Source organism: Ostrea edulis, chromosome 6 (assembly GCF_947568905.1).
Source record: "Ostrea edulis chromosome 6, xbOstEdul1.1, whole genome shotgun sequence".
NCBI lineage: Eukaryota > Metazoa > Mollusca > Bivalvia > Ostreida > Ostreidae > Ostrea > Ostrea edulis.
Genome location: NC_079169.1, coordinates 30,538,585 through 30,555,015, shown reverse-complemented (window position 1 = coordinate 30,555,015; position 16,431 = coordinate 30,538,585). Strand labels below are relative to the sequence as shown.

Sequence of the window (16,431 nt, the reverse complement as noted above, 5' to 3'; positions counted from 1 at the left end):
TGGTGGACAGTTCGCAGAGACTTTTGAGAAAGAATACGATGTATCACAACTCAGAGACACTGCCACAGAGAAATGGGAAATTCTGCGAAACACCATTTAGCGCACCGCTTTGACTACCTTTAGTAAGAAAACTTCGAAGTTATACGACTGGTTTGAGGCCAAGTCTGCCGAGATGACCCCACTTATGGAAGCCAAGTGCGCCGCACTCGAAGAATACAAGCGGTCACCTCAAGGCTATCAGGAGCAAGGTCCAGATTTGCGCTAGGCGCTGTGCCAATGATTATTGGACAGAGCTCAGTCAGAAGATCCAGGCAGGTGCTGAAATGGGCAACATCAGAGAGATGTATGATGGCATCAAAAAGGCTCTAAGACCAACGTAGAGCAAGACAGCCCCCCCCCCCTCAAATCCACCACTGCAGAAGTCATCACTGACCAAAGCCGGTAGATGGAGAGATGGTTGGAACACTACTCCGACCTCTATTCCAAAGAGAATGCAGTGACTCCCACAGCCCTCGATGCTATTAAATGCTTGTCAGTAATGGAAGAACTCGATGTAGAGCCAACCATGGACAAGCTGAGCAAAGCCATTAACAGTTTGGCTGCAGGCAAGGCACAAGGCAATGAGAGTATCCCTCCAGACCTCATCAAGAGTTGCAAGACTACTCTACTGCACGCTTTGCATGAAGTCCTCTGCCAGTGCTGGAGAGAGGGAACTGTGCCGCAAGACATGAGCCATGCCAAGATTGTCACTCTATACAAGAACAAGGGCGAGAGAAGCGACTGCAACAATTACAGAGGCATCTCCCTCCTCAGCATTGTTGGCAAAGTCTATGCTCGGGCCCTCCTGATCCATCGTCAGAATTTGGCTTAGCGTATCTACCCAGAATCACAGTGTGGTTTCCGAGCTAAAAGGTCCATGATAGAGACGGTCTTCTCCCTTTGTCAACTCCAAGAGAAGTGCAGAGAGCATCAGATGCCCCTGTATATTGAATTCATCGACCTCACCAAGGCCTTCGATCTTTTCAGCAGAGATGGCCTCTTTAAGGCTCTCCGAAAGATCGGCTGCGTTCCACGGCTGCACAGCTTAATCGAGTCCTACCACATCAACTTGAAGGGGGCTGTGCAGTTCAACGGCAACCTTTCCGAATCCTTTGACATGTGAAGTGGGGTCAAACAAGGTTGTATGCTCGCCCCAACCCTCTTTGGGATTTTCTTTGCACTCCTCCTGAGACACGCCTTTGGTATTTATCTGCGGACCAAGGCTCTTCAATCTTGCGCGCCTAAAGGCGAGGACAAAGGCCCACGCGACTCTCATCAGAGAAATGCAGTTCGCTGATGACGCCATAGTTGCGACTCACACCCAACAGGATTTACAGCTGCTGATGGATCACTTTGCCCAGGCCTGCAAAGACTTTGAGCTGACTATTAGTCTGAAGAAAACTAACATCCTGGAACAAGACACACCGGCACCACTAGTCATCACCATTGACAACTATGAGCTCGAAGTCGTCCACCATTTTACGTACCTTTGGTCCACCGTTACCGATAACCTCTCCCTCGATGTTGAGATCAACAAAAGGATCGGGAAGGCAGCCACAACATTCGCCCACCTAACATCAAGAGTGTGGAACAATCCCAGGTTGACCGTGAAGACGCAGATGACTGTGTACAACGCCTGCGTCCTCAGCACTCTCCTGTATAGTAGTGAGACATGGACTACATACGCCCACCAGGAGAAAAGGCTCAATACCTTCCACCTCAGAAGCCTTCGACGCATAATCGGTATTTCCTGGCAAGATAAAGTGACCAGCAATGAAGTCCTATCTCGTGCTGGCCTCCCCCTCTATGTATACTCAGCCGAGACGATGTCGGCTGCGCTGGCTTGGTAACGTTCGCCATATGGAGGATGGCCGAATCCCAAAAGAAGTCCTCTAAGGTGAGCTTGTCGTTGGGCAGAGAAGCATTGTCCGCCCGCAGCTAAGGTACAGGGACGTGTGCAAGAGAGACATGAAGACGCTCGACATCAACATTAAGTCCTGGGAGGACCTTGCAAATGAGCGCGCCAGCTGGAAAAGCACCCTACACAAACAGCTGCAAGCTAGTGAAGAGAAGCTGACAGCAGTGGCAGGAGAGAAGTGAGCCCGTAGAAAGGAAACGACAGTCAACAGACCAGAATCATCTTACAGATTCGACCAATGTCACAGAGACTGTCACTCTTGTATCGATCTCTACAGCCACAAGAGGCACTGCTCAAGTTGAGCAGACTCTCCAAACAGATAGTGAACGGAGGGTCATTATCTATGGTTAGCCATAATCGAAGGAGGCCTGCTATATGACGCAATGCGCATGTAAAGGTGAAGATAAAGAACAGTGATCAATCTCATAACTCCTATTAGCAATACAGAATAGATAGTCGGGCAAACATCGACCCCTGGATAAACCAGAGGTGAGATCGGGTGCTTAGGAGGAGTAAGGCATCCCCTGTCGACTAGGGCTGAAATAATTCACCGAAATATCGATACTGTTCAATATAAACACTCGATTCAATGTTCGATTTATGGCCTCGATTTTCGGTTCGATATGTTTAATACAAACGGGTTCAGTAAAATACATCAGGCTCGGCCTGTACTTATTACTTTTACCTGCATGAGGGACAAAATGGCGTTGAATAAAGTTCAGAATGTTGTTTGCCTTGAGGTTGATAAAAATAATAATGAACTTTATTAGTTTAAACTACAGAGCAAATAGGTGTCTTACTGTTTGGCAGTTTGGAAACATTTTGCTTTTAAAATTAATATTTTGATTCTTGGTAATTAATTTTTTCTTCGATGTTATTATTGGTTTCTTCTGTAAATTGTATCGTATTGAAAATATTGAATCGTGGCATAAGTATTGCAATATGTATCGTATTGTGAAGGGGGTGTATCGTTTCAGCCCTACTGTCGACCGGTCACACCTGCCTTGAGCCCTATGTATTGACCAGGTAAACGGAGTCATTCGTAGTCATAATCAGGTATAAAGAACAACCTAAGAATAGATATGAAACATGTCGGACATCATTTGACCCAATTATAGGTTGTATTGGTCTAGGTCAGGTCAGATCCGGATCTGCTACTGGTAACCTGTAGCCAAGCATACCTGACTCAGGGTCGGGTTGTCAGCGACTACATCGGCACCCCATCAGTTCCCTCTGGGTTCTAGTATGGGGTCTCATATTCCCCCAGTTGTCTAGCCGCGGTCAACGGGTATCTTTATAAGCCGTCGAACAACTACAAAGAAAGAAAGATACGCACTCACCTGTAAAGATGCTAAAGCACTGAAACTCGCATGTTGGAATCAGAATCATGATTGACAACAGACTCGGACGTCCCTCTACTCTGCTCGCACATGAACTGTCCAGGTTAGATGTTGACATTGCTGCCCTTAGTGAGGTACGCTTTCTGGAAGAGGGCAGACTTCAGGAGCACAGCGCTGAATACACCCTGTTTTGGTCAGGGAAACTTGAAACAAAAAAGCGTCTTTCAGGAGTCGGTTTCATGGCCACAACATCCATTGTCTCCAAACTGGAAAACCTGCCAACCGGTCACTGTGACCGTGCCATTTCCATGCATCTCCCTCTGAAGAACAAATAGTATGCCACACTCTTTAGTGTATACGCATCAACTCTTCAAGCTGAGCCTGTAGAAAAAGACAAGTTCTACTCAGAGCTCCGCAGTCTTCTCCAAAGCACCCCTACATATGATATGTTGATAATCCTTGGCGACTTTAACTCTTGAGTGGGCCAAGATGCAACTGCGTGGAAAGGAGTACATGTACTTGGCAAACACGGCGTTGGAAACTGCTACGATAATGGGTGCATGCTACTGGAGTCGTGCACAGAGCAGCAACTGATCATCACTAACACTATATTTCAGCAAAAGGGCAGTCTGAAAACAACCTGGATGCATCTTCGGTCTAAACCAGGTACCTCATTGATTATGCTCTAGTGCGCCAACGAGACATCAACGATGTTCTGCACACCAGAGTGATGCCCAACGCAGAATGTCATACCTACCATCGTCTAGCGCGCTATAAACCAAACCAAGGAGGGAGCCCCCCCCCCCCCCCCCCCCGAAACATTTAAACTCAGCAAAATACAGTTTGATGAAGTGAAAGCTGACTTCCAGGCAGGTCTACCGACAAAACTTGAAAATGACAGCTGTCCTGAAGATCACTCTCCTAACACACTCTGGGATAAACTGAAAACTGCTTTCCTGCAGACATCCAAAGAAGTTATGGGGTATACCTCGAAGAAGAACAGAGACTGGTTCGACGAGAACAATCATAAGATTCAAGAATTACTGGCAAAGAATAGATCGGCCTACCAAGCTCACCTGGCTCAGCCGTCTTGCCATGTGAAAAACTGCCCTCCGTCACGTCTGTAGCAACCTCCAGCAAAAACTTCGAGACATCCAGAACAAATGGTGGGCCAAACTCGCGGAAAGAACACAACAAAGAGCAGACACTGGCGAATACAGAGGATTCTATGAAGACCTCAAGGCAGTGTACGGTCCTACACATCAGATCCAGGGTCCCTTGAGCAGTACGGATGGCCAGGCCCTCATCTATCCTGTGCCGTTGGTCGGAGCACATCCAGACCCTATTCAGTGCTGACAGAGTTGTTCAGACTCGGCATTTCTACACATCCATAAACTACCAGTCAACGTAGAACTATGGAAGAACTCATTAAAGCCATAGAGCAGTTAAAGAGTAGTATGGCAGCAGGAATTGATGGAATTCCACCAGAGAACTGGAGGCCCAGCATTACACAACAGACGCCACGAACTCCTTGTCTGTTGTTGAGAGCAGAGCAAACTTCCAAGAGACCTCCGTGACGAAAACATCGTAACGTTGTACAAAAATAAGGATGAAAAGCCAGATTGCTCCAGCTACCGAGGGATCACTCTACAATCCATTGCAGGAAAAAAATTTGCCTACCATCGCGGAAAACCACCTGCCAGAAACCAAATGTGGTTTCAGAGCAAAACGGGGCATAACAGACATGGTCTTTGTCCCCAGGCAGCTCCAAGAGAAGTGCGGGAGCAACACAAAGAATTAAATGTAACGTTTGTTGACCTGACCAAAGTGTTTGATACGGTGAGCAGAAAGGGATTAAGGCTGATCATGGAACACATCGGCTGTCCCCCAAAGTTTCTTAGCATGGTAATCCAACTGCATGAAGACCAGTATGGCCAGGTCAGACTGCACAATGACCTCTTTGAACCCTTCCCCATCAGCAATGGCGTGAAACAGGGATGTGTTCTGGCACCGACTTTAATCAGCGTCTTCTTTAGTATGATGCTTAAGCAAGCCACAAATAAATTTAATAATGATGACGACGCAGTTTACATCCGCTACCGCCTTGATGGCAGTCTGTTCAATGTCAGGAGACTGCAGGCCTACACAAATACTCTCGAGCAGATGATAAGAGACCTCCCTTTTGCCGACGACGTTGCCCTCGTTGTCCATTCCGAAAGAGCCCTGCAGCGCGAATATCTTGGGTAGTGCTATCACATCAAACGCCAAAATCGACAAGGAAATTGGCAACAGACTGGTAAAAACAAACAGCGCCTTCCACAGGCTATACAAAGTAGTCTGGAACAACAAGCACCTGAAGAAGAGCGCCAAAATTAGCGTCTACAAAACCGTAATACTTACCACACTCATGTACGGCTCTGAGTTGTGGGTCACCTATCGCTACCATCTACAATTACTAGAACGTTTTCATCAGCGCTTCTTCGCACCATCTTCAAAATCTCCTGGAGCGACTATGTGACCAATGTCGAGGTTCTCAAACATGCGGAGATCACCAGTATCGAGACCATGTTGCTGAAGTCGCAGCTACAATGGGCAGGGCACGTCTCCAGAATGGAGGACCACCGCCTGCCAAAGATAGTCATGTATGGTGAACTCTTTGCTGGCTCACCACTACAGAGGTGCACCGAAGAAACGTTATAAAGACTCCTTGATGAAGTCCCTTGGTACCTGCAATATTGACCACCACCAGTGGTCTACTCTTGCTGCTGACCTAGTCGCCTGACGCCACACTGTCCACCAGGCTGTGTCCTCCGACGAGAACTCACGCAGTAAGATCCTGAGAGAGAAACGGCGCATGAGGAAGAATAGAACGGCCCCAGCAGCTATATCAGTACCAGACCTATGACTGCAGCCGCTGTGGCCAAACCTGTTTGTCCCGCATAGGTCTTGTCAGCCACATCAGCGTGCCTGTAATCGGCGTGGACACCCCTTTCGTAAAAGCTTTGTCCGCGAAGTCAAGGCAAGAGGTTGTATTGGTAAACTAGATCGTTAAAACAACCATAGAATTTGCGAAATGCTGACTTTAATCGAGAGTGTTGTACGCCCAACATCAGCTTGTTTATCAGTAGCCTGCCTCGATTTCAAAAAATTCAAAATTTATATGCAGAACAAGTTCTTGTGTATCGAATCAGTTGAGAGATATAAACACCTTATGCAGGTGATAATGGAATATTGCTACATAAATATGGAAAATTGACGATGGAGAAGCTGAAATCATCCAGTTTGTCATAAAGTTGAGTTGATAGTTTGCCGTTGATATTTATTTTCAATAAAATATCTAAGTACGAAGCAGATGTGGAGGACTTTATGGTGTCTTTTATCTCGAGTTCACAGGGATATATCGAATCAGCATATGAATGAAAATGATTATTGTTAATAGATTAAACGTCGTCGATATATCTAAATGTCGAGTTCAAGGCCACGGTAAGAGATTTTCGAATAAATTTTGTCTCATAAGAATCTCAGAGAGAAAGTTCTATAACAAAGTAATAGTCAAGGGGCATGTGTGTAAAAACGCAATGAAGACCTCATATAGTGGAATGACCTGCCAACCTTTGGTATGAACTAGCCAAAGGGTATATAAAGCAAAGCTTTGAAGATGTCAGTCATTCAGAAGCTAGCTGATGAAGTCGGCGGACGAATAGGAAAGGGAGAAGTTAAGGATAAGAGCAGATTAAAGTCAAAACAGTAATACGCAACAGTGGGAAGTAATCCTAGGGAATTGATGTTAAGTTCTGGGTGCAGTAAATCTGAAGAAGATTGAGACACTCAGCGCTTCTCTGTCAATAGGAATCTAGGGGGGAAACACGGTGCAAGAAGTAGTCCTATCTCAGTCTCTAGATAAGAGAAAAAATTAGTACGGTGTAATTTACCCTCGGATAGAGCAGACTTGATAATCATTCCAATCATTAGCTCAGATAGAGTAAGAGAAAAACAAATATCCATTGTAAGAACCCGATCAAACACGTTACACAATCACTAGAATGAGCTTCGGATCCAGTTTTTGTTGTGTATAACTGCAGCAATCAGTTTTTACTTTTACCAACTTTTCAGTAACGGTACCAAGGCTACTTAAACTTTATACATGTATTTTTACGTTCAGTGGTTAATGAAAAAATATCGTCAATCATTACTGATACACACCTGTGTTGGTCAAAGTATACGAGTAGCCACAGAGTCAAGTGCTGGTATGGACCTAAAAGTAGTTTCGAGTTCTCATAACAGTGGCGGGTCCAGGATTTCCGGGGGAAAAAAGGGTGTGTGTGAAAGTCAAGTATTAGCCATATAATATTCAGCCATTTTGGGTGTCAGATCTGGAGTTCTCATTTATACGTGCCAGTAATGCCTTGTAAATATGTGGTGAAAAAGAACCCCAACCCCTCTAAACCCTCCACTGCACAGGGTCAAATGTCGATCAATGTGAATCTCAAAGTAGTTACATGTAGCCACAGGGTTAAATGCTGGTATGGACCTCGAGGGGCGATTTGTAGTGTCACGGAGATTTATCAACAAAACTTCGTGTTAATGCCCCACCGTCTCAGATTCTTGCAGCAAGTCACACGCCACACCTCCTCGTTTTTGGTGACCCTGGTAATGTTTCATCAGCTGAGTAAAAGTGACGAAAGGCGAATTTTATCGGGAACTTATGGCTGAGGGAGGGGAAGTCCTGTCTTTACTTAAGCTTACCCCTCTCCTCCTCCTCCCCCCCCCCCCAAAAAAAAAAAAGAGCTGAGGGTCACAGTCCTCAGTAAAGGCCTTATCCAGAGGCAATTCCACGTGCCATGTGCAGGATGCTGCAGTCTATGAATTCGTGTTATCCCTATGATTTTATTTATTTTTAATACCCATATGCATCACAGAATGACAGAGGGTATTAAAACTGTTCTATCAAAGTAGAGCAGCTTTACCCGTCTGTCACAAAAGCTTGTAAGTTTAAACATTTAATTGTACTTATATAAATTCAAAATACGAGTACAACAGAAGTTGAAAGATGTCCCATTGCTGACACCCCCCCCCCCCCCCCAATACTGTTTTTGAAAAGTACAACTGAAATGTAAGGGGTGTCGTATTTTGCTACTTATTGGTAATCACAAGCACTTGTGTCTGTAAATATGTTAATTATGACCCCTGTATTTTACAGAAACAAGTGCCTGTGTAAATAAACCCATTATCAATGACTGGATTTTTGTTGTACGTTGCTAGTAGAACTGCAACATATACGCCTCCCAAAGCAGATCACACACCTGTATGGTTGACGGTTTTTTTAATGAGTAAAACACAACTAAATAAAATAGTTCCTGCAAATTGGTGGATTATGTCTATATTTCAATTCGCAATTGGCGCTTTAAAGTTAAAGTTTTAAAATACAAGAGGCCCATGGGTCACTTCGCTCACTTGAGTCACTTTGGACCATACTTAAAGATTTTTTCTATATATTCGTATGTAAAACTTTGATTCCTATTGTGGCCCCAAACTACCGCCAGGAGCCATGGTTTTTACAAATTAGAATCCGCACTATGTCAAGAAGCTTTAATGTAAATGTAAACTTCTTTGGCCCAATGGTTTTTGAGAAGATTTTCTCTATATGCTTGTATGTAAAACTATGATTGCCTATACAGGTATCAACACTTCGCGAAAGTTACGTCCCTTGTTCGCCATCTCCCGGTTAAAAAACGTATTTCCCTACGTTGGCCTTTGTAATTTTCCTATCTGTAGCTTTGGCATCTGTTATTTTCCCATCAATTGCAGTCAACTCCAATAATGCCCCAGATTGGGGCAACTCGTTAACTTGTATGAAAACTTGATAATTAGCTAAATTTCAAAGTAATAACATCTTGCATTTGGTAAGGTAAAGAAGGAAAACTTGGTTTTTCACCGGTTGACCTTTGGCTGACCCCGCAAAGGGACGTAACTCGCAGCGAAGTGTTGATACGTGTATACTTCTCATTACCAGCTCGTTGGAGTTATCGCGCTTTGATGACTCTTGTGTGTCATTGGTAAGAAAATGCACAAATCTCGTGAGCAAGTGCGAGATTACTGGGACATATAAACGAAACGTTCAGAGCACCACCACCCCTTTTTAAGAGTTAAAATACATGGTATATCTTAAATAAAATTACCATTTGTCAAACTGACTTTTCAAATATTCTAACACTATCTTATTAAAGATGTTACATGTTTTTTAAACTCCACCACACCTATTTTAAAAATTCCAAACAACGATGTTCTCTGGACACCCAAGTCCATCAATATTTTGCAATTTTCAAATTAACTTAGATGCAGTTTGGAAACGCATTAGGTGTGTTAATCAGTGTTATAAACGTCTTTTAAAAATGCAGTTTGGCATATACATGTATATAACTTGTTCTAAAATATGGAAAATTACGGGGGGGGGGGGGGGGGGGGGTACGTGTACGATTACAAAGTCCATGCCATATGAACCTGTCCTAACTGTATGATAAATTAGAATGTCTTCATAGTCTGACAGAATAACTTTAAAAACATATTCATCACATTAATTACAAGAAAAGTTCTTGTGTTAGATGTGCATATCGGTTTTTCCCTTCACAGTTGTTCTTGCGATTGACACTTTATATCGGTCAGATCTGGCAAATTTAGTAGCTTCTCTTCCTCACATAGTTTAATAAGTTCGTCTGTTTTCTTTTAAGAATAATCAATTCCTAAATTTGGCTTTAGAATTTTAATCAGTGTTGTGGTTTGCAGTCAGTTATTATTACGTGTGCCAAAGTAATGTGTTTACATGATGTTGTCCCGGTAGCAAGACTTTACGCGCCTTTAATTTGAAGAGTTCCACCAATGGAAATGATAAGTATTGCGGCCCCATCCTACCCCCGGGGGTCACGATTTTAACAAACTTGAATGTGCACTATGTCAGGAAGCTTTCATGTAAATTTGTACTTTCCTAGCCCAGTGGTTCAGGATAAGAAGATTTTTTAAAAAGATTTTCCCTATATATTTGAATGTAAAACGTTGATCCCCTATTATGGCCCCATCCTACCCTTGGGAGTCATAAATTTAACAAACTTGAATCTGCACTATGTCAGAAAGCTTTCATGTAAATTTGTACTTTCCTAGCCCAGTGGTTTTTAATAAGAAGATTTTCCTTACATATTTGTATGTAAACTTTGATCCCCTATTGTGGCTCCATCCTACCCCTGAGGGTCATGATTTGGACACATTTGAATCTTCACTATGTCAGGAAGCTTTCATGTAAATTTCAGCTCTTCTGGCTCAGTGGTTCTCGAGAAGATTCTTAAAATGATCCCACCCAATTTTTACATTTTTGTGATTATCTCCCCTTTGAAGGGGACATGGCCCTTCATTTGAACACACTTGAAAGCCCTTCACCCAAGGATGCTTTTGGCCAGGTTTGGTTGAAACTTGCCCAGTGGTTCTGGAGAAGTCGAAAATGTGAAAAGTTTACAGACGGACAGACAGATGACGGACAACAGGCGATCATAAAAGTTCACTTGAGCTTTCAGCTCAGGTGAGCTAAAAAAAAAAGGGGGGGGGGGGGAGTCAAAGGGAGTGTGGTTGCAAATGTTAGGTGTCTTGTGTACAGCAGACCATGCCAAAAATATTTTTTTAAAATTCAAATCACCATGAAATGACTGCAATATATTTTTGGTTAATGACGATACTAATTAGGCTTTGCTTTCACCCTTGGGTCTCCTGCGACGATTTGCTGAATTCAACAGCTTTCGGCCCCTGGACCCCACCATAAAGGGCTTCAAATGCACTCTGTGTGTCTCGAAATGAAACTGCTCTGGGTTTGTTTTGATGAATTTTTATTTGTCATCTTATAGCGTAGCATTATTTAAGTTACTTTGTCTTCTTTGGGGGAAATCAGACTTTGAGTAATTTAGCTTTGCAGGTACTTTCATGTAGAATGTATTATCTGATTTCCCCCAAAATCTTATGTTGAAGATTTCTTTCGTCATTTGGTATTGTAATAAATGACAAATTTTCAATCTCAATCATTCTTTGTTCAGATTTTTTATGACAGCAAAAACGAGCTACGGTGAGCAGAGTTTGGGTAATAGAAGCTGATAAACATAAAGAAGCTTCTGGAGCTTCAATGAAGCATGGTCATGTCTCAAAATATCTAACTAAATTATATTAGATTATTCTGATATATTCATACGCCAGTACCTAGAACCACTTTTAAGGATTCAGATTACTTTCTCCAGTAAGCGCTGATTTTTGACGTCACCACTAAAGCCATTTTCAGATGTGATTTAAACAAAATGCATTAATTTCATGTTGTAATTGATTGCACGCCGATAACTGTGAAGTGCGAGTTTCCCAATCAGGATAAAAAAGTAGCATTAATTATCAAAACAGTCCAGTGGTCCAAGATAATTGAAAATTTGTTAAATACCATGTTCCACACTCTTTATTTAGGGAAGCGTTCTTACTAAAGTTGATGGGAATCTCATGTCACGAAAAAGACAATCACACCTATACAGTTTTATCGTAACTAAATAAACAAACAAAAATAATGATCTATAGCGGATTTATTTCGTAACATGAAATATACATATAACAGAAAGTTAGCATCCACTAACATTAATGGAATGTAAGAAGAACGACAATAGTTGGTTTTCAGTTATTTCATAGAAAACAGTTATTGCTTGACTGAAGAAATGACTTTACATATGAAGGTTGAGTTTATCTTTAATTAAGCTATCAGTATAAAACCTACTCTAAAGATATTTAATAAATCCATCATTTCATATGAAATTATAGTGATTTCAAACCAAGATTATTTTATCTATGGTGTACATATTTTACTTGATCAAAAATGCCTCCCCTTTCCAAAAATTGCTGGGGAAAACTGAATTAATTTTATAAAAGTGTGTAAGTGATATAAAATGTCATTTTGTTTTGAAATAATCTAAAAAAAAAATGTTTTCAAAAAAATCAAATTACACGTACTTAATTTATGATAATACATATGAAAACAAGTTAATAATGCTGGAATCACATTTCTATCTATAAATTATATATAATATATAAAAGCTATGAAGTACTTTACCACTTCCTTAAATATGCAAGTCTGATTTCTTTTTTACCCTTGCCTAACTAAAAATAAATCCAGATCTTTTCTCTGTCTTACATAGTGAACTTTGAATGTATAAAAAATGCAATTTATCACAAAATACTGACAAAGACCAGGCATGAGAATATTTATAGAAAATTGGATATACAATGCTCCTCATTTCTTGTGGTTTTCAAGGATAATATATTTCATGATACTAATAATAACAAATTGGAATATATGTTAATACATCACATCTGGTATTCAATCTGTACAGGGTTGTGAAGTCTTATCACAGTTCAAGTTTAACTAAGAGTACAAATGTACACTGTACATCATGTAGATATCAAACATAACTCTTTGATTTTGCATGCAAACAAAAAAATACTATAAAAACATCCATGAAAAAAACATGTAACATTAAAAAACTGTAAATATCTTCTATAAAGTATACTGTAGTTCTGGACATTTTTTGGAGACCATATTCACAAGATCATCAATATTGATTTATATGTAAGAAGGATTTTTTGCAATCAATTGATATTGTACTAAAAAAAATATGCATGTAGTAAAGGAACGGACACCTTCATTTTCACCAGTTTATAATCTTGCGAGACGAGCAAAAATAAAGCCTCATAAATATAAACTGATCATGCAATGTTGTCTGTTGGATTTTCTGGGTCAGTAATTGCATAAAGAAAAAAATGGAATTCTGTTGTTGACTTGGTAGTAAAGAAACAAGAAAAGGTTATAAAAAAATATAACAACTGGCTGAAACATCAAACGTGTAACAAGTAAAAATATGGACGGACTTAATCAGGTTTTACATGTATAAAACAATTCAGACTTCTGGAAAATCTGGAAAAACCAGGTATGTGAATAGTTCTCTTCATAATAAATAAATATTACAATTGTATGTAGATATATTACAGACACTCATCAGTACTACACTCCAGATCCGGACATCAAAAAATTTCTTTTTCTGCCATGAAAGTTTTAGATTCTAAAAAAATTCCTGAATTTTCATTATATACACTTTTCATTTGACTTCTGAGTTTCTATCACAAATCCCTGATACAATATTTTTGTTCAAGGTTTGAAAAGTATCAAAATAGGAGATACTACAGCAAATTATGGAGCTCAACAATTTAGAATTGCAGTTGCAAAAATCCAGAGTTTATAAAATCCTGAAAACCGTTTCATGATATAAAGTCAATTTTTAAAAAAATAAAGTACATTGCAGGTGGATGAAATCAAACCATTCACACCATAATATGTCGTTAGTGACGCCACACAATTACCCATCTCCTTGTACGCACTATAACATGTATACAGCTATGTATATCACAGGCCCACATTTAAATAATAAAATATTTGACATGCAAAACAAAAATATCAAATTCAACAAAACAATAATTAGCACAGACCTGAATTGCTCAATATATAGGAAATCAATCGTAATGTATTTACAAAAAGATACTTCAAAAACAGGAATCAATGCAACACTAGATGCAAATCTCAAACTCATAAAATTGAATGTCAGTTTAAAAAAAAGTTTAAAAATGGAAAATATTAAGTTTGCTATCCATTCTTTGTATACAAATATAAATTTGGACAGCAAATTGGCACAGTGAAAATCAATGGTTTCTACAAACTCGTGTTGCTATGGCCACATATCACTGCTGGTGTTTCTATGGTGATACTATGGTTTTGTCACGAGATCACGACCCTTGTTCAAGCTTGCGTTTCTCTCTGACTTTCTGATAAGAGTCATAATTTTGTTTTGCCTGCAGTTCTAATTCTTTTCGTGAGGTTTTCCTCATATCATCCATTTTCGAGCTGTCCGGTGGCCTCGACATATCACCATTACATAAAATCCATGGATGAGAGAGTGTTTCTATGGCTGTATAACGCTTCTTCTTGTCCACCACCAACAGGTGCTCTATCAGGTCTTTGGCATCTGAAAATATGAATCATACATTATAAAAATGTTTATAAAAATTCATAGTGTGTCCCCCTCCTCATCAAATGTTTACTATTTTTGACTGAATTTGGTCATATTTTGGGCTATACCACATATCATTATATGTAACTATATTGATATGTAAAATTGGAAAAAAAATAATGTTAGTTAAGAACTAGAATGCATAGCTTTTGTCAAATTACCAAGCAAAAACTAGACATCTTTGGTTTGAAAAAATGTGCAGTTTAAACAAATATAGAATACAGCATGTATATTTCAATAAAATTCCACGTTTTGTGCCAAACTGTATATGAAATGTATGCAGATTGTACTAATGCCAACATTAGATGTAGACAATTCAAATTGCACCAACTATTGGACATGCTGTCTTCAGTCAATCTTGAATTCATTTCATTTAAAAGATTTTCAATTCAAAGACACCTTTAAACGGAAATCTGATTTTATGATAAGTGAAATAATTTAATTTCCCACGTACAAGGAGAGATGTTGTCCCAATACGGACTAAGGAATTCATATTCCCCTGCTTTGATGAACTCAAACAGTTCTGTCTGGTTTCTGTCTGGACTTCGGAAGGGAGGAAATCCACACAGTAAGATGTAGGTGATTACGCCAACAGCCCACATGTCTACCTCCAAGCCATAACCTGTAAAAACAAATCACTCAGTAACGAAACCTCAACAGATCACATGTCTACCTCCAAGCCATAACCTGTAAAAACAAATCACTCTGTAACGAAACCTCAACAGCCCACATGTCTACCTCCAAGCCATAACCTGTAAAAACAAATCACTCTGTAACGAAACCTCAACAGCCCACATGTCTACCTCCAAACCATAACCTGTAAAAACAAATCACTCAGTAACGAAACCTCAACAGATCACAAGTCTACCTCCAAACCATAACCTGTAAAAACAAATCACTCAGTAACGAAACCTCAACAGATCACATGTCTACCTCCAAGCCATAACCTGTAAAAACAAATCACTCAGTAACGAAACCTCAACAGATCACATGTCTACCTCCAAGCCATAACCTGTAAAAACAAATCACTCTGTAACGAAACCTCAACAGATCACATGTCTACCTCCAAGCCATAACCTGTAAAAACAAATCACTCTGTAACGAAACCTCAACAGATCACATGTCTACCTCCAAGCCATAACCTGTAAAAACAAATCACTCAGTAACGAAACCTCAACAGATCACATGTCTACCTCCAAGCCATAACCTGTAAAAACAAATCACTCTGTAACGAAACCTCAACAGATCACATGTCTACCTCCAAGCCATAACCTGTAAAAACAAATCACTCAGTAACGAAACCTCAACAGCCCACATGTCTACCTCCAAGCCATAACCTGTAAAAACAAATCACTCAGTAACGAAACCTCAACAGATCACATGTCTACCTCCAAGCCATAACCTGTAAAAACAAATCACTCAGTAACGAAACCTCAACAGATCACATGTCTACCTCCAAGCCATAACCTGTAAAAACAAATCACTCAGTAACGAAACCTCAACAGATCACATGTCTACCTCCAAGCCATAACCTGTAAAAATAAATCACTCTGTAACGAAACCTCAACAGATCACATGTCTACCTCCAAGCCATAACCTGTAAAAACAAATCACTCAGTAACGAAACCTCAACAGATCACAAGTCTTCCAATAAACAAGCCTATAAAAATAATTATTCTATAACATGATTCAAGCAGGTGCAATTTATAACTTGTAAATAGAACTACTTTTAAAAACAAGACATTGATGGGTCTTATCAATCAACTGATTGATTGCATTCACCCCAATATCGATGTAAAACAATAAATCTCTACTACTGTTCTGCTCTTTGCCCTGGAGTCATGATGTGAAAAAAACTTGAATATACACCACATGAGGATGCTTGTATACTTCACCACATTTCTTTAATGAAGATTTTCAAAGAATCTTTCATTAATATATTCTTGTGTATAACTTACACCACTTGCTACAAACAATTTTTTCTACCTCCTTTTGAAGAGTTCCAATT

General features: G+C 40.2%; 2 protein-coding genes across 11 annotated transcripts in view; one reads left to right on the top strand and one right to left on the bottom strand.

The window, feature by feature from the left end:
* Positions 1-445: 445 nt before the first annotated feature.
* Positions 446-871, top strand: LOC125647101 (uncharacterized). Its single transcript, XM_048873791.2, has one exon. The coding sequence runs from the start codon at positions 446-448 to the stop codon at positions 869-871; it is 426 nt and encodes a 141-aa protein (XP_048729748.2).
* An 11,007-nt stretch (positions 872-11,878) lies between these two features.
* The window catches only part of LOC125645460 (serine/threonine-protein kinase DCLK2-like), a 37,851-nt gene continuing 33,298 nt past the window's right edge, over positions 11,879-16,431 (bottom strand). For 8 of the 10 annotated variants that reach the window (XM_048870986.2, XM_056142381.1, XM_056142382.1 and 5 more), the window contains 2 exons: positions 14,878-15,045; positions 11,879-14,378 (listed from right to left, as the gene is read on the bottom strand). In XM_048870986.2, coding sequence (XP_048726943.1) covers positions 14,140-14,378; positions 14,878-15,045 — 407 coding nt within the window. In that variant the 3' untranslated portion in view covers positions 11,879-14,139. Of the gene's footprint in view, positions 14,379-14,877; positions 15,046-15,662; positions 15,761-15,979; positions 16,021-16,431 lie in introns of those variants that run through there. The other 2 variants (XM_056142383.1, XM_056142384.1) reach the window with 2 other exon arrangements.

What these genes read in the sequence shown, in the direction of transcription:
- LOC125647101 (XM_048873791.2), top strand. Translation starts at nt 446, where the DNA reads ATGGAGAGATGGTTGGAACACTACTCCGACCTCTATTCCAAAGAGAAT.